The sequence below is a fragment of the Lates calcarifer genome, linkage group LG6 (genome assembly GCF_001640805.2).
Source record: "Lates calcarifer isolate ASB-BC8 linkage group LG6, TLL_Latcal_v3, whole genome shotgun sequence".
In the NCBI taxonomy this organism is placed as follows: domain Eukaryota; kingdom Metazoa; phylum Chordata; class Actinopteri; family Centropomidae; genus Lates; species Lates calcarifer.
This window is the reverse complement of record NC_066838.1, coordinates 10,927,861-10,950,274: the sequence shown is the minus strand read 5'-3', so window position 1 is coordinate 10,950,274 and position 22,414 is coordinate 10,927,861. Positions and strand designations below refer to the sequence as shown.

The 22,414-nt window shown below is 40.1% G+C and overlaps 3 protein-coding genes across 3 annotated transcripts in view; all 3 read right to left on the bottom strand.

Moving 5' to 3' along the window:
• Nucleotides 1-269: 269 nt before the first annotated feature.
• srm (spermidine synthase) lies at nucleotides 270-3,551 on the bottom strand. The gene is made up of 8 exons (XM_018666191.2): nucleotides 3,327-3,551; nucleotides 2,855-2,975; nucleotides 2,648-2,740; nucleotides 2,391-2,544; nucleotides 2,219-2,302; nucleotides 1,806-1,951; nucleotides 1,515-1,637; nucleotides 270-1,414 (listed from the first exon to the last, which is right to left on the bottom strand). Exons 1-8 carry the CDS (start codon nucleotides 3,455-3,457, stop codon nucleotides 1,397-1,399), a joined length of 870 nt encoding a protein of 289 aa, XP_018521707.1. The 5' UTR covers nucleotides 3,458-3,551; the 3' UTR covers nucleotides 270-1,396.
• A 2,672-nt stretch (nucleotides 3,552-6,223) lies between these two features.
• exosc10 (exosome component 10) lies at nucleotides 6,224-15,978 on the bottom strand. The gene is made up of 25 exons (XM_018666182.2): nucleotides 15,792-15,978; nucleotides 15,040-15,176; nucleotides 14,408-14,531; nucleotides 14,218-14,322; nucleotides 13,850-14,009; nucleotides 13,639-13,747; nucleotides 13,473-13,548; nucleotides 13,275-13,385; nucleotides 13,020-13,163; nucleotides 11,685-11,875; nucleotides 11,353-11,509; nucleotides 11,007-11,155; nucleotides 10,597-10,647; nucleotides 10,348-10,459; nucleotides 10,184-10,231; nucleotides 10,011-10,086; nucleotides 9,810-9,919; nucleotides 9,626-9,718; nucleotides 9,467-9,535; nucleotides 9,259-9,364; nucleotides 9,104-9,177; nucleotides 6,915-7,089; nucleotides 6,727-6,791; nucleotides 6,563-6,639; nucleotides 6,224-6,466 (listed from the first exon to the last, which is right to left on the bottom strand). Exons 1-25 carry the CDS (start codon nucleotides 15,912-15,914, stop codon nucleotides 6,436-6,438), a joined length of 2,673 nt encoding a protein of 890 aa, XP_018521698.1. The 5' UTR covers nucleotides 15,915-15,978; the 3' UTR covers nucleotides 6,224-6,435.
• A 1,339-nt stretch (nucleotides 15,979-17,317) lies between these two features.
• Nucleotides 17,318-22,414, bottom strand: part of cntn3a.2 (contactin 3a, tandem duplicate 2) — a 33,554-nt gene continuing 28,457 nt past the window's right edge. The window contains exon 23 of the mRNA XM_018666164.2: nucleotides 17,318-21,799. Coding sequence (XP_018521680.1) covers nucleotides 21,702-21,799 — 98 coding nt within the window. The 3' untranslated portion in view covers nucleotides 17,318-21,701. The remainder of the gene's footprint in view (nucleotides 21,800-22,414) is intronic.

Here is a 22,414-nt window from a genome sequence, read left to right as displayed (position 1 = left end):
AGTGAACAGCAGCTGAAACAACACATCACATATTAACCTGCATTTGGCTGGAAAGTTATGCTGCAATTGGTAAAGATTAGCTCTAAACTAGAGGATAGGTTTCAACATAACAGATAGAGACCTTTTTCATCACTTCCCCTCTATCAAACGTGTAACACTGTTTAAAAGATATCAAATATTGAGACCAGGGAAAAAATAACTAAAATGTAGTCCTGTGTCTTGCTGTAAGGACGCAGATGCCCGAGTTAACTCCTCACTGCACACGCACATCAAGTAACTGTTTTATTTTTTATCAGTTGATAACAGTTCATAATTCTTATAAAAACACAAATTCATTGCTCAGGTATGACACCATTTCTCGACAGATATTCAATGTGGATTTAAAACTAATAGGTAGTAACTTAAGATATTTTGATGTTAGCTCAACAAACAAAACAACCACACTGAGACATTAGATTTCCTGTAAAAGAGAAAATGAACAGCATCCTGCAGTAAGACTCAAACGTAGGCTTATTACAGTACAGCCTAAACTACCAGTGGTCAGTACCCAATACTGCAAGTTATAATTGCATAATGAATTCACATCTTAAAAGACATTTCTTGCATTGCAAAGCTCAAATACTATACTTAATTTTTTTTCTCATCATTTGCATTTTAATACCATAACATTGAAGTTAGATTTACCTCATTTTTAGTTGGTGATATTTTAAAGGGACAGTTGTCTCAACTCTTGAAATTTGAACTTTCATCTAGGACAATATCTGCCTGGTAAACTATGAAAGATACAGAAAAAAAGTTTCCTTTTGCAACAATCAAATTCAGGCACTATAGGGATAATGTGTAGAGGACACATTGGTATTCTGAATATCCAGTAATGACCGATGGCAGCTATGTATTTTCCTATGAGCACAAACTGATATCAAACATTACGAATAAAAATGCAGCAATACATTACATGTACATACTCTTTATGGTATGTAATATATTGCATAACATGTAGGTGCAGTGACTCCCATAAACAGTACAACGTTTCAGAGTGAGGTCAGGTTTGATGGCAACCCTCTTACCACTCAGCCCCAGCCCGTCAAATTGCTCATTACCAAAATGCTGATGAGACAATTACAGAGTAAGAATGAAAAATCAAATACACGAGAAAAATAAATATACACCACGCGCATGTAAGACTGGAAGGAGGGGCACAAATTAACGCTTTCTCTGTGTAAATCAGCAAGTTGCCACCCACTGATTGTTAACTGCCACCACACATGAAATCTTCAGGAGGCTGCTTCAGTGGTGCTGAAATGTGTTGAGGAGGTGGTGTAGCTGTAGAGTAACGTTGCTTATCTGTGGTCTGAGGGCCAGGCAGAGGATGAACATGGCGGTCTGTTGTTGCAGGTCATGCTTCACTGAGTACCTGTCAATGGTCAAAAAGACAGTGAGTGAAAGATCGCAAATGAGTCAAGAGTTTTGAATTGTGCTCAAGTCAAATATGAAAAAGTCTTTAACCAACATACCTTTCTTGCAAACTCAGGGAGGACGAATGATGCTTTGTGAATTTCAGGGTTGTAATATTTAAGGTTCATACTTTCCATGTCTTCTTTCGACAGAGCTTTCACTGGTTCCTTGAAATTTGTTTCCTAATTGAAAAGTGGAGGTGGACTTTGGTCACGTGATGGACATTAGCAATGATAGAGAAACAGCCGACAGAGTTACCGTGCAACAGAATGGTTTTACATCAAGCCAGTGGCATTTATAGGCATCATGTATATGGCGAATGGCAAATGGAGAATGAGGAGCTCACTTACAGGATTTTTACTGCAGAGCATGAATCCAATTTGGCCACTGGGATAAGTTGGGATGGTGCTGTAGGCGTAGTCCACCACAGGGAATAGGGTCTTGCAGAAGGTCTGCATTTCCTTTATCAGCTCCAAATGGAGCCATTGACACTCTCCTGTGAAATTGACGCAGGAGCAGAAGAAAGGGCATGTTAATTTCCTGTCTGCCTTTTTTGGCATTGTTCCCTCTTAAAGTGGTTGAAAGACAGACTATATAAATGGGAACTTAAAGGCTCAGGAGGAGTTTCTAGCAGCCGTAAATTACAACAAGTGCTTTTGGTAGATTTGAAAATGACATGTAATTTATAATTTAGCGGCATAATTATCACTTACCTTACTAAAATTAACTTTTAACGCAAAACTGTTGTGAAATATAAAGTTACCCTGGGAACAAAGAATTCCACCGTTTCGCAATGCTGCCTTCATCAGTTGATAGTACGACTCCTTGAACAAACTCTCCGCAGGCCCTGCAACAAAAACACAACTCATGATAGGACTGGTTCTTAAAACAGCTGGCAAAGAAAGATATTGCAACACCTATGAAGTGGCACTTACCAACTGGGTCTGAAGAATCGGTTATAATGACATCGAAGGCATCCTGGTTCTGCTTCATGAATTCAAAACCATCTCCAACATGGAGGGTGAGCTTGGGACTGAAGAAGCCTTTGGCCATCCCTGGGAGGAACTTCTTTGATACATTAATGACATCCTACACAGGAGACAACATAGACAGTGATATGAGCAGGCCTTAAGCTGGGGAAAAATCTGTGATCAGTAAAAGCTCTCTGGAGAGTCTGTGTTGTTGCTCCCACCTCATCTATCTCACACAGCACCACCGATTCCACCAGGGGATTCTTCACCACTTCTCTTAGCACACCACCATCTCCACCACCAATAACCAGCACCTGTAAAATGGGAAATGTGCGGTTGAACTGTCATGACAGGAAACATGACTCCTCCTGAGGATGCCTGTATGGCAGCTTGATTGATCTCGCAATAATAATAAATCTGAGTGCTACCTTCTTGGGGCAAGGATGGCTGCACAGTGGAAGATTGGCAATCATCTCTTGATAGGCAAACTCATCCCTCTCTGTGCACTGGATCACTCCATCCAACACCAAGACATTACCATAGGTTTTACTGAAAAGTGATGTCATAGCAAAGTATGAGAGTATGAAGTGCCGACTCCGAGTCGACGATTCTCATTCAGAAAATCAAATAATAAATCAAAGACTGCTACCGCGATTCCTGTTAGCCTGTCAGTGACGGTTACCATTACACAGAGTTACTCTTACTAATATTACCACTCAATCTGCACCTCATTCGCCACATAGCTAGTCTGTTTGTTGGCTAAAACTTGAGGCAAACTCACAGGTAGCTACTACCTGAAGAAACTTATCACGACCTCATGAGCTTCAGGCTGCTCATTCATTGCTAGAACACGCTAAGAGCTAGCAACGTTAGCCAAGTTATGCTGCCCAAAATACTCACCTCTTGAAAACCATAACATCTTGAAATTTGGATTTCTTATGGTAGAGGACCTCTTCCACTTGGAGGCTCATCGCTTGCCCCGGCCATAACGTGCACAATTCCGTAAACCACCCATCTTTTATGTGGTCCATAACAACTGCCAGCAGCCACAAGTAAAACTAACGTGTTTGTCAGTGTGGCAATGTGAGTGAGTTACGACAAAGATGACACTTGGCCGTGCTCTGACAGCTAAACTTGCTGCCTCGTCAGTATAACGAATAGGATGCTGCTGACGTAGGTGAGGTACGGTTGTTCAAGCCAATGGAGTGGCAGCTTGAGCCGGTTCGCGTATAGTTTGTTTGACTTCGCACTACCAGCACCGCCCATAGCACCGCCCTGTAGCAAGGAGTCGAGAGTGCCCACGCGACGGATAGACCACGGTGGGGTATTCCTGCGCCTGCGCAGACTAGGAAGCAACGTGCGTTAGGGGGGTGGGGGGACTATTGACTCTGTATAAAATATTTAATATGATTAAATTTTATTTCAATATTTTTAAGACAATCTTATATAGTCTATGGAGGGGGGGGGGGGGGGGGGGCAACTATGTGTTCATTTTACTTATTTATTTATTTAGTTATTAATAAATAACGCAAGATTCTCTTCAGAGTAGCACCTTCCACAGATGTATGGCTACAACAGCTATGACTAAGCTCTCCTCCCATGGTCCCTCTCCAAACTTTTTCAAAGCATGACTAAAAGTGGATGTCTGGGTTTGGTTCGCTAATGACACACTGTGCTATCATCAAGTATCACATACTTTTTTTTTTTTTAGCTTCCAAGATCCTAGTGATTGAACTCTACTGTACAATACAGACAAAACTATGTGGTAACATTAAAAAGGGGTTTATATATTTCTTGGTTTTTGTGAACAGCATAAAGGGACCATATAATTTTATTCTACAATCTTGTGTATAATGCGCCATGCATATACGCATAATGACAATGAAATTGAAGCTTGAAATAACACGTACCTATATATAATATATGTAATATCTTAAATATATAATCACAGTCGCAGATAGAGGCACAATAATGACATTAACATACTATTATTTCATTGTTATTATCATTATTACTACAATGTTCTGAACGCTACAGTTTGTATCATAATTTTCAGAGTTTTGCTGACATGATGTCATTTCTTTTTTTAATTTCTTGAAATGCACATATTTACTTTGATTCATATGGCAGTCAGTTTTGTACAAAGTAACATACAAATGAGATAAAATCCAAGCCACAGGAGAAACCTTTGAGGAAAAATACCTAAACACTCAGTTTCATGTTCAACCCAACATAAATGCCACAAGGCTGCAGGTGCATGACAAAACATAAATGCATTGCAAAGAGAAAGACAGAGAAGGATTGAGACTCACACAGAGAGATAATGTTTATTAACTGAATAAGTACTCTTAGAAGGGGTAGGTCTAAAAGCAATTTTTGATGACAGAGAGGAGTCTGAATGAGAAGGTGCACAAGCCAGAATGATGGAATTCAGATAGATGGATGCTCCGCTGGTGGCTTCTTTGCAGGTGAGCATTAGTGACATGAACTTAATGTGAGCAACAACAGAGAGTAATGACAAGTGGAGTGATGGGCTGTTTTTGGTTGGAAAAGGCATAGCATGTACAGCACATTGACAAGAGGTGGGGATCAAGCACTGTTCATTGCAGTACCTTAGTGGAAAGAAAGTGATCCTCAGATTCTCCTCCTTGTCATGCCATTTTGAATGAATGCTCTGTGAGCTGGCGCTACATGAGATGCCTCGGGGGGATAGGATAAACAGGAAGATTTAGTGGTTTACTATGATTTGTCACAAATTGCCTGGGCATGCCAAGAAGAATGAAGGTACAAACTTGCTGCAGTTTCAACCTGACCTTTTAAGCTAACATGGACAAGAAATTCATATAAGGGTTCAGACAAATTAAAATGGGAATATCTAAAAATCTGTAACTTGGCAAACTCAAGTAGCTGAAGACGATAGTGTGATATGGTGGAAAGCTCCAGAAATGCTAAAAAGAATGATTATTTTTTGGTCAACTGTTCAGCTAACGGCAGTTGATGTACTAAGTTATAGTTGTGCTTTTTATGCAGAGGTGCATATATACAGTAGTAGCCTTTTTTCCAGGTTAAGGCAGTTACTTAGTATTTTATACATTACTGATATAAATACAAGTCTGTGCAGCATCACGGAACATTAATCTGGGTATTTAGTTGTTGGTACTGAAAACCTGTAAAACCAGTCAAACCATTTGTGTGTACTTTTGCTGTAGTTTGGCCTAGATTACTTTATTCCAGGCAAAACTTATTACTCCATACAGTAATATTTAAGACAATAGAGTTCTTTCAATTTTGTGGCAACAGTCTGAGGATGCCCCTCCTCTGTTGCAACAGTTCTCCAATGCACAGAGTGAGGCCCATACAGTGTTAAAAACCTTGACTGGGCCCTGACCTCCCCATCAAACACCTTTGGGACAATCTGGAAAACCATCTGAATGGCATCAGATCCCTGCAGCCAGGTTCCAAAACCTTGTGGAAGGCCTCTTCAATAGCAGATGTTGTAAGAGACAGGAGTGTTATATTTAGTGGTCACATATGGGTGTAATGCTGACGTAACACAGACTGAGTCATGTACTGTCATGCTCTTCAAATAGATGGTATAACTTGTAGATCCCTGTGTGACTTGTAATTCACTCAGGAGGAACATTTGCACTTCACAGCACACATCCATTATCTTTTATTGAAAGTGTTACCTGTTGTCTCAATATCAGTGGTAATGACACTGATGAAAGGTCTTATTATGATATCCACAAAATGAAACTGTTTTGGTTTTGTTTGATTAAAGAAATGTAGACAAGAACTTTTTCCTCTAAAATCATCTTTAATGAAGAGGTCTAGGCTCCCACATATTTACAGGGTAAACTGTTCCACAGATGGGAAAAAATACACTTTGAAATTCATTAAATAGTGAAATACTGAATTTCGTTTGCAGGAAGGTAAAACGCAGGATCTTTGTTTTTGTAGGATGAAAAAATTGTTCTAAAATAAGACAGAAAATAACATCAGAGACAGTTTATCTTTTGGGCCAGTTATGCCGGAATCCCCTGTGGAGGAAAAAAAAAACAAGCTGTTAACATACTGGGATGTTTGCTGAAGTGAAAAGAAATAAATTCTTGGACCGTATTACTGTATATGTTTACCTCTCAGATTTTCCAGCCATGTATGACATACTTCGGTTTCCAGCCCCAAAATTGGATTTTTGTCCCTTGGGAATTTTCTGTTGGACAAAAGGTTTAAATTTATCCATCACTGCTTAAAAATATACAGTTCAATAAACAAATTAATTAACAAACCTTTACAATACCTTTTTCTTAAAATCATGGGCTTGCCGGTTTGGATCAAACTGTGTGCTGTCCTTCGATTTGGAATCTGTGAAACAAAGATGGTGCACTGATCTGAATCAATTTTTAATAATGTACAGCAATTCTAACTGAATGTGCAGAACAGTGAGTACTGATGATGTGATGAAAAAATAAAATCACATATGCATACCGGCAAAGACTTTGAGGTCTGACTGACTGTAGTCGAAGGGTGTGAAGCTGTCTTGGGGAGGTGGTTCTGTCTTCTGTGGCTTCTCTTTCATCAGCTTCTTACTCGGTTTGGGAGTCGACTCTCCAACCTCACTGGCGACCCTCTCTCTTTTCTTTCCGCCGCATTTTGCAGATTCCTAATGGAATTGGTCATCAAGTTTTATTCTGTACAACACTTAAGATAATGAAAGATGTTAGATGCCTGTTCCAAGCTATGGGACAAGCAGTATTTGTGTGCAGTTTTATGGTACAGGTAATAACAGCATCCTCTTTATATTTATTTTTGATAGTTAAATATTCTGGGGTTTAAATATTTCAAGCAGATTAAGCATTTATGGTGCAACATAAAAGAACATACATCAAGGGAATCTTTGGGCAATTACAATGGAATAACATATTTTCCTATGCTGCATACTGAGTTGCTATTTTGTACCATATGGGCCTGTGAGTGAAAGAATTATACTGCAGTGCCCCCCACAAGTCAACATTACATCGACTCACGAGTGCTAATACAGTCTGGAGTTGAAAATCTTGCATCTGCTGCCATCTACAGAGTGACATTTTCACTTTGCTTTTCGCTCTGCAGCATTAAACTGTTAAATCACTGCTGACTGAATCCAACAGACCACACTGTGTGGTGTCGTCAGACATGCACAAAAGACTGAAGATGTGTAATCAGTCTTCAAGACGAGACAGAGGTTACAGTCTCTGCAATGGAAAAACGAGATAAAACATCTCACAATCTTTATCTATGTTAAAACTGATCATCTTGTAGTGATTCTGCTTCCCTCTGTTTTCATAAGTCAGTATAGTCTGTTATTCAATCCATGGAGAGAGGTTTTCCACTAGGCTGGACAGAGCAGAATGGTTTCATATTATATAACTACAATCACAACATAAGATGTCAATGACATCATCAGTGTTGCCTCAGAGGGTACACCTTCATGACTGTTTTGCAATTACAAATCTGCCAATACATATATTCTTCAAACAGCAGAGTTTATCATTCATATTTATGTTTGATGAGTTTGATGGGAAGATGTCAATGATTTTTATTTTCATCACTTGTTCCAATAATCAATATTGCATCCAAATGGAAAACCAGTGATCCTGGAACCCGATCACAGCACACACTCTCCTTATTATCAATCATAATATCAGTGCAGTATTTGGAAAACCACAAAGCTTTCTTTCAAACTGAAATCAGACAAGAAAACTTCACTGCCAAAGTGTTGGCTGAAGCAGACAGTTAGCCAAGCACAGCCAATATTTGCCTGCAGTTGGCAGGTTGATGAGTGTTACTTTCAAGTGCTACTGCCAACACTTGTGACTATGATGCATGCCAGCGTGCTTATCTGAAGGCGCCATTTCAGCAGGGAGAGACCTAAAACCAACTTTTCACTTAAACCATCAACACACAATGGATTACTGTGGTGCATATCATTACTGTGTGCACCAGTGACTGATGGCTCATGGCTTACGCAGCAAGAGGCTGAGGGGAAGTGGTGGCACCAGCAGGGACGGAAGCAGGAATCAAATGGTGGTGACCATCCTGCACCATGGACAGAAGATGAAGCACAGAGGACTTTTGTCTAACTGAGCATTTAAAATAGAGAGGAAACACCATATGGTGGCAAGAGCATGTATGAGTAACCAAGCGGGAGGGTGCCAGGCAATCCCCCAGGTAGACGGAGCTAACAAGAAGTGGGCTTTTGGGAAAAAAGCAGCTATTGTTGTTCCCCAGGAGGAAAGAAGTGTGTTTGATGAGTGGAGGACATGTCTCTAATGCTCCAGTCCCACGCTGTGTATTCCTCTTCCCCAGACACATCATGAGACAGATATAAATATTAAAAAGACACTACCTTGCTGGTGCTGCAGACTGGTAACAGCGGTTTGCTGGCTTGTGAGTCACCCTATTTATGTGCAGAAATACCATCCACATCTTAAGAAAATAGGGGCCATTGCACAGGGTTAAAGTGGCGATTAAAGTATCTTTTATATGCTGTGGCGGGCTCTTGGGTAAACGTAACTCATGTTTTTCATGGATTTGTACTTTCCCAACAGGGACATCAACAGTGAAGTTGATAGAGTTCAATGCCTATCTGAGGTGGAAAAGAGGAAATGGAGGGATCAGAGAGCAAAATGACTCACCGCTGCTTGCTGGCGAACAGTGGCAACGTTCTGGAGAGACTCCTGGTAGCTCTGTTTGGTCTTCTTTCTTTCCTCTGCAGAAATCAAATCAAATACAGTGAAGAGCGTTACGTTTACTTTTACATTTAAATTTAGAGGAGGTCAGACCAATTTACCTGCCACTTTCTTGGCCTGTTCCTTTGCCTCTTCCTTGGCTTTCCTCTTGGCCTCTAACTCTTTCTGTTGCTGTTCAATACTCTGCAGCTTCCATCTTTTACTAATCTGTAAATGTGAGATGGCACAGCTATCAACATTCAAATATGTATTTAAGCAGATAACACAACCAATTCTGGATATGAATGAAAGCATGGAGCTTTTTATTACCTCAAATATTTTTGAAGATGGGTCAAATTTGGCGTTTTTGTTGACGTGCACATCACTGGAGGGTAAATACTAAAATCCAGAAGATGATAGTTGAATACTGTATGTCTGGTTACATAACATACAAGTAATACTTTAGATTACTCACTGGACATCTCTTACCATTCTGAAAGGGTTCTCAAAAGACTCAATGATGCGTCTGGCCTTCATGTGAGCAACAGAAAGGGACTCCTCGTCATTCTTTGTTTCCAGTTCCTTTGAAAGGAAGCCGAGTCCTCTGCATTAGTTTCCACAGTAACATACAAACCAACAGGCTGAATTAAAAGGGCTAAAAGTTGATCTCTACCTCAAACAGTGTGATTTTAGCTGGTGCAATGAGACCACTCATTTTCTGCACATCAACATCCATTTTGTGCTCATCTTCTGAGAAAAGCATCCCTTGTTTAACAGGCAGTTCTGAAAAGAAATACATGTGTTTGAAGCCTAATGGGCTACAACATTAAACCAACCAGGATAATGCACAATATGTACATGGTATCAAACTTACCATCAGGAGAAAAGTGGTGGAGCTCACTCTCTGAGACCCTGGAGGTATCATGAGGACCAAACAATGTGACCTCCGGCTGGAAAATTATACAAGATCACAGGTATTTTAGCACAGTTGTGGGTTTTTCCGCAAAAGTAAAAATTCCATCTGGTTTAATCAGTTTTCAAACCAACCTTTTTTATGGGTGTGAGTCCCTTCTTCTTTTGAGCTGCAATTTCGGCCTGTGTGAAGTGCAGAAAACATAGATACCTTCATTGACAAGTAACTTAACAACGCTAAAATTGCATCACAGACAAAACACATTATATACCCACCGGTGACACCGATCTTTTCTCACCTTAAGGAGAGGCATTTCTCTTGCTTGCTGCACTAACAAATGGAGCTCGTTGATCTGCTGCCTCACCAGTGGGGGTACAGGGTTACAGCAGGCAATGATGCCCTGAGGCTCTCTGAGTAGATAACAACAAAATACAAATAGTCTGTGGTGTAGGTTACGAATAAAAACACTCAATCCATCCACACCGAGGTGAGAAAAACTAACACTAAAAATGAATCACAGTTTAAGTGGGAAATCTAATCAACTTACTTGGGCAGTTCTTCAGATATCTTACTCATCATGTGAGTGGGCAGGACATATCTAAACACATAAATAACACAATATTAAAACATTTTAAGGAAGATGTAGGAAGATTGTGGATGATTCATTAATTGTATTATTTCCTTTTCTCTATAAGTTCATCTCCTAATTGTTGTTTTCATTTTCTTTGTCTATGTAATTTGGCTCAAAATCATTGTAAATGAAGCTTTCTCTCAATGATTCTCTTGAGTATAAATAAAGGTAAATGAATGAATGAATGAATGAATAAATAAATTCTAAAAGCTGGGAGTCCCAAAATCATGAAGATTGTATAATCTGGCTGGGCACCAACTATAAATAGGAAAACAGGTCTAGCAGATTTCCAGAACAGCAAGTCCATCCATTTCCAAACAGCCTACCCAGTGCTTTCATCTTCCTGCCTGGCCAGCTTGTCCCTCCAGGCAAACAGCAGTCTGAAGGCAGTGAGCTGCTGGGTGTTAAAAGACCTTTTCTGCTTCCTTTGCAGCTCCAAATATGACTCCTCTGTGAATATAGGCTTCACATATTTCTGTATGAAAGGGGGGAGAACATGGTGAATCATGACAAATGTCCGAAATTGCAATTATGGTGTGGAAATGTAAAAATATGTTAGCAATAAAGAAACTGTACAGCTATTGGATAGAGAATAATGGAATGGGAGTAGGGAGGTAGATTTTTAAGTGTCAATTTAATCTTGGTGGTGTATGAAGTAAGATTTGTGCACACCTTCAGGGAAATGTCCTTGCTCTTGTTCCAGACACTCTGCAGCAAGCCAGGCTGCCCGTGGTTAAAGTCCAAGAGCTGTGCCCTCACACAATCGTAGATGTAAAGGAGGTAGTGTGTGTCTGTCCGGGCATACTGCACCATCTCATCTGGCAAGGGGCTATAAAGCCAAATTATGGAACAAATTTTACAAATTCAGTAATATGTTCACTTTTTTTTAAAGAGAACTGTTGCAAACAACCTGAAATATGTGATTTTTCTGCAGATTGAACTCTATCTCACAGATAAACCTAAGAAAAATGATAAAGCTAAGCATCAAATGGTCATCTCCATACCGAATCCTCCAGTCAGCCAGCTGGTAGCGTTTGTCAGAGTCCACGCTGCAGAAATGTTTGAGCAGGTGGTCGAGGGAATGTCTGGCCAAGTTCAAGGCGCGACTGGCCTGATGCGTGTCAAAAAGGTTGACGACGTACAAGCCGAGGTCCCTCTGGAGCCACTCAATGTCAGAGTCAGCACCATGAAACACCTGAGAACAGGAAAGAAAGCCCATTCAGCTGAAACCTATCTGATGAGGAACCGACTTTTTAGAGGAAAAAAAGGATTTTACTGCTCAGATACAAGAAATATTAAAAAACTGGGGACACACCATGTGTCAATATTTTCCAATTGGCTTATTTTCACAGGATCTTTCTGTAGTTCAAGCCCACGCACCACACTTTTTCACAGGTGTCCTGCAGTGTGTGAGTCATGGTGGCTCCTACGCACCACAGGACACCTGCCAACTTCATTAAACGTGTTTGCAGACAATGGGGTTCTGAGATGCCTCAAAGAAATTCAGACTCAGAGTTTTCAAGATTAAATCTTTACAAACTTATCATTAGCAAATTACTGAGGGATTTTTTTAATCTCTAGGTTCCTATCCAATTTCAATAGGAGGTGATTGGACAGTTCAGACGCAGCCAGTTCATAAGGTAGTCTGAGCCATCTTCAATTACATCTGCTTAAAAATATATATTCCCTCGAGGCTATTTTAAGACCATTTTCATTTTCATGAGATTTGAGAATGTGGTGACACAGCTAGACAGGCCTTTACAATGCAGACCAAGAGCGCAAGGTGAACATGTGAACATGATAGGCTTTCTTTAAATATCCTCAGTTTAATTACTAAACCACTTATTTGGATGTAAAACCCAAAGGAGACCAGAAATATCTCTCTCACGAACTCTCCATAGCATTACAAAACGGCATACCAAACTACTGTATGTCCAGTAGGTCAAATCTGAACCTGGACGACGTAGCTATGCAAGATCTACTGGATTTTTACAACTGATGGTTGTAACTTTAATATTCATCTTAATTTTCACTTCTAAGTGTAGTCACTCCTTGCATTCTGCTGTAAAGATGCCATGCTCTTAGATTTTAATGACAATGTTGGTGGATAAGTTTTTCACTCATAACACATAGAAATCTTAACAAAAACTATGAGATAAAACCAATGTTGAACAGCAAAAGAGGAACCCCCCAGCTCAGTCAAAAACAGCCACACAGACCGTGCAGCTGGCCATTTTGAAAACAAATCTAATGAGCCATGTAATCTCAGCTTTCCTTTAGGCAGTTAAAGTCACAGAACAGGATAAAGGAACAAACAAGTTGTGGAACGCTTTCATTACCTTTACAATAGTCGGGTCAGTGAACGCCTCGTTCAGGATGTACATCTCGCTGCGGAGCTCCAAGGTGTCGATGATGAAGTCCTCCTCTCTGGTGGAGATCTGCATCAGACAGGTGAGGCCGAGGAAACTCCTGTAGGAATGGTGCTGCAAGAAAGAACAGAGTGTTGACAAAACATGTCCACATCCAGAGGACAGCTTTATACCATCCTAAACAACACTTTTTGTTAGATTAAATCCAGTATATGATCTCTGTACCTCAAGGTCCACTGCAAATTCAGACAATTTGCCCAGCTTCTCATTCAGAGCCACCAAATCCTCCAGGGAGTCAATCAAGGAGAACTTGGTCTCAGCCATTGGTTTGTACATCTAAAAATATTCCACAGATAAAATTAGGTGGGCATAGAAACCTAACCAACAATGAGAGGATTATGTTATAGGATCACTATAACTTGCCTGCGGTTCTGGCTTAGACAGAAGGCTTTCTGGTATTGTAAGGTGATCCAGTTCATATTGGTATGGGTGTGCAAACCTACATGGATCAGAATATTTAATTGAGATGGACAACAAAAAGAAATGGGAAAAGACTAAATGTTAATATCAGACAATATGCAAATCTTACATGTCTTCAACATGTTCCTGAGTTCTCTGCTGGTGAATGAAGTCAGCCAGAGCAGCTGGGACATCAAGGTCCTCAGGTCTCTCTTTACGGATTTGTTTGTTGGTAAAATCTACAATTGGAGGGCAAAATATATTACAAACAGTGTAGACTATACAAATTAAAGCTGAAAAAGGCAGACGAGAATAACATGAGAGTAAAAAGAATGTCTTACAAGAAGGAAGAGGCTTTATTGCATTGGGCTTGATGAAGATCTTGGGAACAAATGGAGTGTTGCTGTTGTCAACTTTTTCCATGAATTTCAGCTGAGGCCTTGCAACGTTCTTGGCATGGAGCAATCGGAAGGTCTCAGAACGACTGCCAGAGCCTGAACTCTGATCAATAAAAGCATTGTTTACCAAAAGGTCTGAAGCACAACATTGAATATTTATCAAGTGTTCCCAAAAATACTTAACAAGTAACAAACATTCTAGCACTTTAAGTGTTTGAATGCCAGAACTAGCACATAATGCATCAGCTTGAAGCAGCCCAAAATAGAGACTGGAATCTGCAGTTTAAGAGCTAAGGGGTTAATTAGCCAACCTTGCGGTTCCAGCTGGAAACAACGATCTTAGGAGGCTGAAACCCTGCAGGCATGACAGGCTGCTGGCTCCTGTTCACCCCATCAGCTTCATCAAGAAGAATCCCCTGGAAATCAGACACAGGAGCTTGGTTGGTTTGCAAACACTTTTCCATGAAGAAAGCTTTAAAGTACCAAAGCTGCAGGTCATACCGCTCTCTCTAGGATGACATCATTCGAGTCTACGACCAAGTCAAACCTCTCCTCCAGCCCTGTCAGCTTGTTCTGGTCTCTCATGTGAGATCTGCAGCCGTGGTGCTGCATGATCTGACTCATGCTAATACAAGGAAAAAGTGAAAAGAATTCAATCCCTTTATTGTGAAACAGCAGGCAGCAGGTTACTCATCAAACCCACTCCTCTGTTTGCATGTATAAAGGTTCAGTCAGACTTGCTTTCAGGCCATTTAAAATGTATCACACTCGGCATCAAAACAGGATGTGATCATGGGTCCTACAAAAATCAGGAGACTCTGAGAGGAGCAATCATAGACTGCAAAGGCAGTATGAGAGTATTGTGGCATTGAGTAGTCAGCAGGCAGTGTACTACTACGGGGGTGATATGAGATTGCTTGAATCGACCTTTCCTAAGTTTTCAAAGGCAAGACACATTAAAACAACATCAAATGTGGCCCACAGCAACTGACATAAGACTTCACACATTCCTGAATTTATCAGATGCATGGGCTTTAAGGTAAATGAACAACAGGTGGAGCAAATATTAGCAGACAGATGGAAGTCTGACTGAACCTCAACTCAAAGGAGACAACAACATACCACACACTCACCAGTGCAGGAGCTTATCTCCTTGACTTTCACAGAACTCCTGGAAGCCAGGGAAACTCCGGTAGAAATCAAATTCATCTCCAGCTTGAGGCAGGCCGGCGGATGCTTTGGTGGCTGATAATACAGCACCCAATCCATACTGCAGGGGAGAGACAGGCTGAGCTGTTAATCAGTGCCTTTATAAAAGTTTTTGATATAATAAAATGGAATCCAGCAGGGAAACACTGTTATATTATGTGTATTCTGTTTTTTAGTTTCATTTTCAATGTCGTGTCAGATTTTAAAAACAAGAAGGTTATTCATATGCAGTAACACATGGCTATTAATGTTATGCAAACACAAACAGTCTCTCAGATTTTCTCCATTTTATAGTCATCACTTTAACTAGCTAAGCAAAATAACTTTTAGTTTTGGGTTGTTGGTCCGAAGTGAGCCATTCAATATGTAAACAACATTTTTTTTAACGAAACCATAAATCGACATATTAGTCAGAGAGGGACATGTTTTTAAGCTAATGTATTAGCACACCAAAGAGACATAATTCTCGTAATGTCGACCATGACCTTACCACGTACTTGGATAAACATTAAATCACATGTTGTGTCAACAGTTACCTGTGCATATTTTCTACCAGCACCTAACTTTTAAAGTGACTACTGCATCTCGTAGCCACTAAGCTCATCCACGTTGCCCCCAAACTGGCTGCTAGCTTTAACTCAAAAACTCTTGCCTCCAGTTTGCTCCCTTCACTCACTTTAACGAAGGCGTCCACGTCTTTAAAACCGGGACACAGCTCGGGTTTCTCCTCGTCGTTGGCGTCTGAATTACTGTCTTGAGTGCCACTGTTTGTGGAATTATTAGTCTTTGAAGAATTCATCGTTTACTCTGATACTGGTGTGTACATGTGAGCCACAGGAAGCAACCTCTTTCCTCAATGTTTTCTCCTGGCTCCTGAGAGGGACGCTAAGGGGGGAGACAGCGCCCCCTAATGGCGTGGAGTGGACGCGCCGCCTCAAAAGGGTGGACTATATTTTCAGCAATTTATTGCAGTCGTACTAGAAACATAATTGCCACATGACCACGTGTAAAAACGTTTGAATTTGCAGTTGAACATATTCCTGAAATTTCTAACTTCTATTTTAGGTATCTGCAACAGTTTTGGTTTTATTTGTTTAAATGTTGTGTAATCTGCTACCACTCTGAAATACAAATCTGGTTATGAATCTTGTCATTTTTCCCAATGCACGGCAAGGCTCTAGCCGTAAGGGTGTACCCATTCATTGCAGTGACACTGCAGACACAGCCTATTCCCCCAGCCCCCCCCCCCCTCCGTATTGCCTCACCCATTCAACCAAAGTGTTGCACCAGGATACTGGTACCATGAGGGGGCAGTATTGACATTTGCAATCTGCAGCATTTGCACCGCCTTGAGGGACAAAGGGGAGAAGTAATACACAACAATCATGTCTTAGCCAATATCTCTGTTAGAGCTATCTAAACCACATCTGAACCCAAGGCCTTATGTAGTTTTCAGCAATAGAGGTAATACTATGGGTATACTAATCATGCATAAATATCCTTCCTCTGGTGCCTGGTGTATAAAGAAGTTACAGTGGGCTACTGTTGTGATCCAGTGGTCGATGGCATGTGAAGAGCCATTGCCGAAGTATTGACACACCAGCTCATTATGGATGATCTGTGGTGTGTAGGGAGAGACCTCTTTTCTTCACTTCCCCTTCCTATTGATCTCTTCACAGGGTCCTCTCCCTCTTATTATCTTAAAAGCATCTCTGCAACACTGGCTCAATCAATATTTCACAGTAGCTTTCCATGTCATTCTGTTGTTTTAGTGGAAAGTATCTGAAGTTCAGCAGATACATGCTCTAATAATCCAAAGAAATGAATCAGTATTCTTCTGCAAAAGCTGCAGTGCAAATCCAACTGCTTGATGCATTTTTATTTTAAATAGTGTATTCTTTTAGATGGTGCATGTGATCTTAGTATTCATAACATTTGATTCTCTGTGATGATAGGCCTTATTACATAATATAACAATTAGGATATGCAGCAAAAACCTGAATAGGACATTACTGCTGCCATTTACTCTCATTTATATGCTTTTTCATAACATTTTGCATTTTATAGCTTTGATGGTGCCCCAAGGCACCACTCAAATTCTTCCTGCAATAGAAGACACTAAAATTGCTGATGCTGAAAATGACACTGTGCCACACATAATTCAAAGAAGAAAGAAAGAAAGAAAAAACCCAAGACAAAATCCTCAGTGAACTGTTTTTATTAACTCCCTCATTTAGAAAACACAAATGCACCAAACAATATCATACATGCACAGCTTCAGCATATCAAGATCAGCTGATGTCTTTTCAATGTGAAAACGCTTATGCCACGATCTCACAGAGATCACCTGGACATCAAAATACTGAGGAGTCACAACAGAAAGGCCAAGCGTTGTCACCCAGAGCTGTAAATTGTATTTCTTCATTACTCTTAATGGAATTACAAATTTTGGGTAACTTTTTTTTTTTTTTTTTTTTCATTTTTTACATTTTCTGATCAATTTTATAATTCAATATTAATTCTGCCTTTTCTGATCCTGAAGGTTCAAGAAAATTGTAAAGTTGTATTGGTATAAAAAGACAAAAAGTACTAGTAGATAGTACTACAAGTATTATCTACCGTGCACTGGCCGACTACCTTGTAACAGGTAGTGTTTGTGTCACTGCACCAAAAGGCTGTGTGTGATAGCAGCTCCTAGGAAATGTTACTCTCTGCTCATGTTTTTTTCAGATTCTGGGTTTGACTGAGAATTACAATTGGAAGTAGGACACCACAATTTGGTCTCCCAGTTGGAGGGTGTGGGGGCGAGGGGGGGTGGCGTTGCTTCAAATCACAACAAAACACATTACAGTATGTCCAGTAAACTGTACGAAGGAAAGAGAGATCTCATTGCACTGGCTTTTTGAATTAGCCAACGCTGGCTCTTAATTGTTCTTTTAAAGCAACACTTGACCTTTGTGCAGAATTTTTTGGAAGGAAAAAAAATAAAGAAACAATCAGGAACCATAGCAAACATTTAAAAAAAAAAAAAAAGAGAGAAAATCAAGGCTAAAATCGAAACATCTCCACAGTACTGATACGTTACAAAACAAAGAGGTTGGCAATGCTTCTATGTTCCAAGACACAAGTTCATAAACGGTGTAATGTTGTCTTTTTTTTCAAGTTCATATAATCAATAAAATCAGCCAGAAAGATGCATTTCCTGTGTAAACATCTGTTAGTTTAACAATGACATTCTGTGATGGAAGAATGGATACAGATTAACCACACGTAAAGCCACAAAAACAACGTAACAGGATTCAAAGACTGCTTTCAGAAAGGTATTAACACTGATCAGGGAAGAAAAGCTTTTTTCTTCACCTTTAATACAAATTTTTATCTAGCAAGGTGCACCTGACCTGGCCTTGGATTCTGGAGCTTTTCTACCCCAGTTGTTCCTTTGCCCCAGCTATCCACTGTAATTTGATAGAAAAGCAGACGTTTCAACTCCCATCCTGGCTTAAACGTATTTTTTCTACCTCCCATAGTGACCTCGTATTACTCTATTTGAATGTCCGCAATGCTTCAGTTGCTCAAAGCCCTGAACCATGGTTAAGTATAAAAAAATGAGTTTGAACTTTTTTTTTTTCAGCTGAATGGTCTTCTTGAAAACTCTTGTCCATGACACCGCAGGGTAATATAATAACCACGCACGCGCACATGCTCACACACACACGCACACACACACCCTTGAATCTTCCTGGTTTTCATCTTGATGGGATTGTCCTGATTTAGTCCTCACTAAATCCTGATATATTAGTCTTGTGTGGGTGTCATTAGTACCATTATTCCTCTGCCCTTTCCCATAGAAGCCCCCCAGGCCTGCTCTAATTTATTGAGATGTTTCAGTGTCTGCTAAATCACGGCACATATCAGGCTTTCCATTTGTCAAGTCAGACCCGTGTGTCCTGTGCTGACAGATTTCTGCTCTCTCTGCTCCTGCCATTTTAGAGCGATTGAAAGATATGGTGAAGCAGGTCTGAATACCTGAGCAGTGAGGTTACGCTGAATACATAAATGAACAATGACAACACATACCACGTAAAAAAAGGCCAATACAACTGACGACAAACAACAGAATCACAAAGTATTAAAACACAGCTGACCATACATTTTGCCAAGTAATGTCTAAGCTGGTGGCTAGATTTCAGTTATCACACTGGCATAATCGGCAGCACTTTAAACCTCCTGTCTCGACTGTGATGGCTGATGATGCACGTTGACTGGCACTAGCTGTGTGTGCTGCCCAGATGGATGCAGACTAAAGCTGCAACTGACGATTATTTTCATTATTGATGAATCACACTGTTGTATTTCCTATTAATAGCTCAGTCTCTCAAATGTCAGCGAACAGTGAAAAATGTGTATCACTGCTTCCCAGTGCCCAAGGTACCATTGTTTGACCAAGTCCAAAACCCACACACAGAATTTTCCTTTTGACTATATACCGTGACCACTGAGAACTGTGACACTTAGTAGTAGATAGTTTACTATTATAAATTAATACACCAGTGTTTAACTGGTTTGACAAAATAATCTTTTCTCAAATTGCACCAAAGTAAGGAACTTTGTTCTCATGAAGATCCTTGGCAACTGAGTAAGCTCTTCATTTGCTGATATAGTGTGTGGTTGAAAGCTCTGGATAAAGCTGGTAAGTGGATTTTGAGGTGCAATTATTTTGTCAAACTATTATTCCAGATGTCAAGAATGAACTTCTACATTCATTCTTGTAGTTTAACTGTGTTACTTTCCAAATTTGAGCGCATTCACTGAAATTACTCTTTAAAGGAATAGTTCAATGTTTTGGGAAATTTGCTTTTTTGCTCTGAGTTAGATGAGAAAATCAGTACCACTCTCATGTCTCTGCATCAGCTATGCAGCCGACCATCCGACAAGCACTCCTGATGAAGTATGCTGGCCCCTTATCGATTCAATAGTCGCAGATACAGTGTGTTAATTTGTGAGCTTCACAGGTGCTGGTGGGAGTATCTGTGAACGACGGACAAAGCCAGGCTAGCAGTTCCCCCCCGCCTCCAGTCTTTATGCTATGCTAAGCTAATTGACTCCTGGCTTCAGACAGATGTGAGAGTGGTACTGATACTGTCATCTAACTCTCTGAATGTGACTGTATAATAAGTGAGGATCTGGACTCTACTATAGCATGATGATTAAACTGAATTACCATTTTGCCTCGTTTCATGTGATAGAAGGTCTGGAACAAGGCTAAAACATTTAGCCCATCACTGTGGAACACAACCTCTTCCTACTATCTGCTGTTTGGTGCTTAGCTGCAGCAGCAATTCTACAAATGACAGAAATCACTGTGTATTTCATGATATTAATGTACCAACAGAGAAGTGAGAAGAATCTTATTGTATAAGGGACGATATTTCCAATTTGATGACAAGTGGTTATAGTATAAAGCTGGATAATTCCCTCCACGTTGGAGGTAAATGGATTGTAATGTAACATACACCTTGTATTAGACCGTATGTTTAAAACAGAGAAAAGAGGCAACTTTGAGAAGCTGAGACCAGTGAATGTTTGGCATTTTTCCTTGATAAATGACTTAAATGATCCTTGTTGATTATTTTCTGTTGATTGACTGACTGTGTCAGCACTAGTGTAGAAGGAAATACACTGGCTGCTGTATATGTCTCCCACTACTGCTGTATACAAGCAAATGTAATCTTTGTAAATGCAGAGTTAAGTCCAATCCATCAATCAGTGGGCCATCACAATAACTGGTCTGAGGCTTTAAAACCTTTAGAAGCCCTCATAGTACATTCAGCTTTCCACAATCAAATGATAAAAGGTAAATGGCTAACACTGGCACTGTGGGCTATTTTATGATGTTTCATCTGGGACACAACCAACTTTTAATGGAGCACGTAAAGATGAAGATGGCTGCGGTGTGTCCTGAAACACTAAGTTATCACTGACGAGTGTCTATAAGTTACGCCATTACAAGAATCTCCAAAGGCACGGGCACGGGTGAATGAACATGTTCCTACTCGCCGATTCAGATGTAGAGAGGAAAACTGAAAATAGAGTACAAAACACAACTTCTCATCACGGCCCTCCGGAAAATACGCAGAGACCTTCAGTAATAATAAACTGCAAGGAATAAAATGTTGAGGAAAGCATGTAGCTATCTTAGCAATAACGACAAGAAGGCTGAAACTACTTTGGCACATGAATGGAAATAAGGCATCAGTATCATTCTAGAGTCAAAAAAAAACAAAAAAAAAAAAAAACAGTTGAAATGGAGCATTGTTCCCAACCTGCAAAGATGTCAAAACAGACCTAAAAAAAAAAAAACAAACAAAAAAAAAAAAAACCACAAACAAAAAAAGCTCAAGCATTTAAGTATCTGACAGCACGCTCCGCTCTGGTGCTGCTTCGTACCTGCAAACTAACACTGCAAAATAGTATGGTGTCACCTCCAAAAAAAGAGGAAAGAAAAAAAAAAAAACTTGACAACTTTCACGAATTAAAGATAAAAATACCAATACTGAACGGTGAAAAAGAGCAGTCTTTCAGTGCGTCACGACGTTGACCTGAATGTTGATATTGCAATGGCGAGGAGCAGGGAGAGGGGGGACACGTCCACACTCCAGGCTCTTGAGCCACGGGCACTCATACCTGGAACACACAGAAAAAAGAAAAAAAAAACTTGATAAACTGATGTTAAAACCCGCTGGAGGAAGCGGACACTGCTGGCAGCAACACCTTGGGCCATCCATCTGAAATACTCCTCTTATCTCAACTTTCAGCTCTCTGTTACCTGTAGATACAACTGAAAACAGATTTGCTGAAAACATCCCTAACTGAATTAGATATATGGCTTTCCAAAGCATAAAACATGCATAGTGATGTTTCACAGGGGTACTTAAAAACTCATTTAATCCCTGGCTTGTGACTGTGATTGTAAGTAAAAAATGTATTAAGGGAGCTGGATGTAAAGGAACCACAAGCCTGATGCAGTTTGCTCTCATCACCAGCTTCTCATGTATGATTTAAGTGAGTCAATTAGCTCTTTAGAGATCACTGCTTTCCTGTAATGACATAATATCCATATAAAACTCATTCCTGCATGAATAAATATATATTACAGATTAAAAAGAAACCTCCTAAACCACTTCTGATGCTTCCGAGTAACTACTTTCTATAAACACAGCACTCTCTTTTGCCTGCTAATGTGTTTTGCCCACATATTTTTCTTAGCAATATCCAAAGAATGTCTGGGAGTAGCCTATT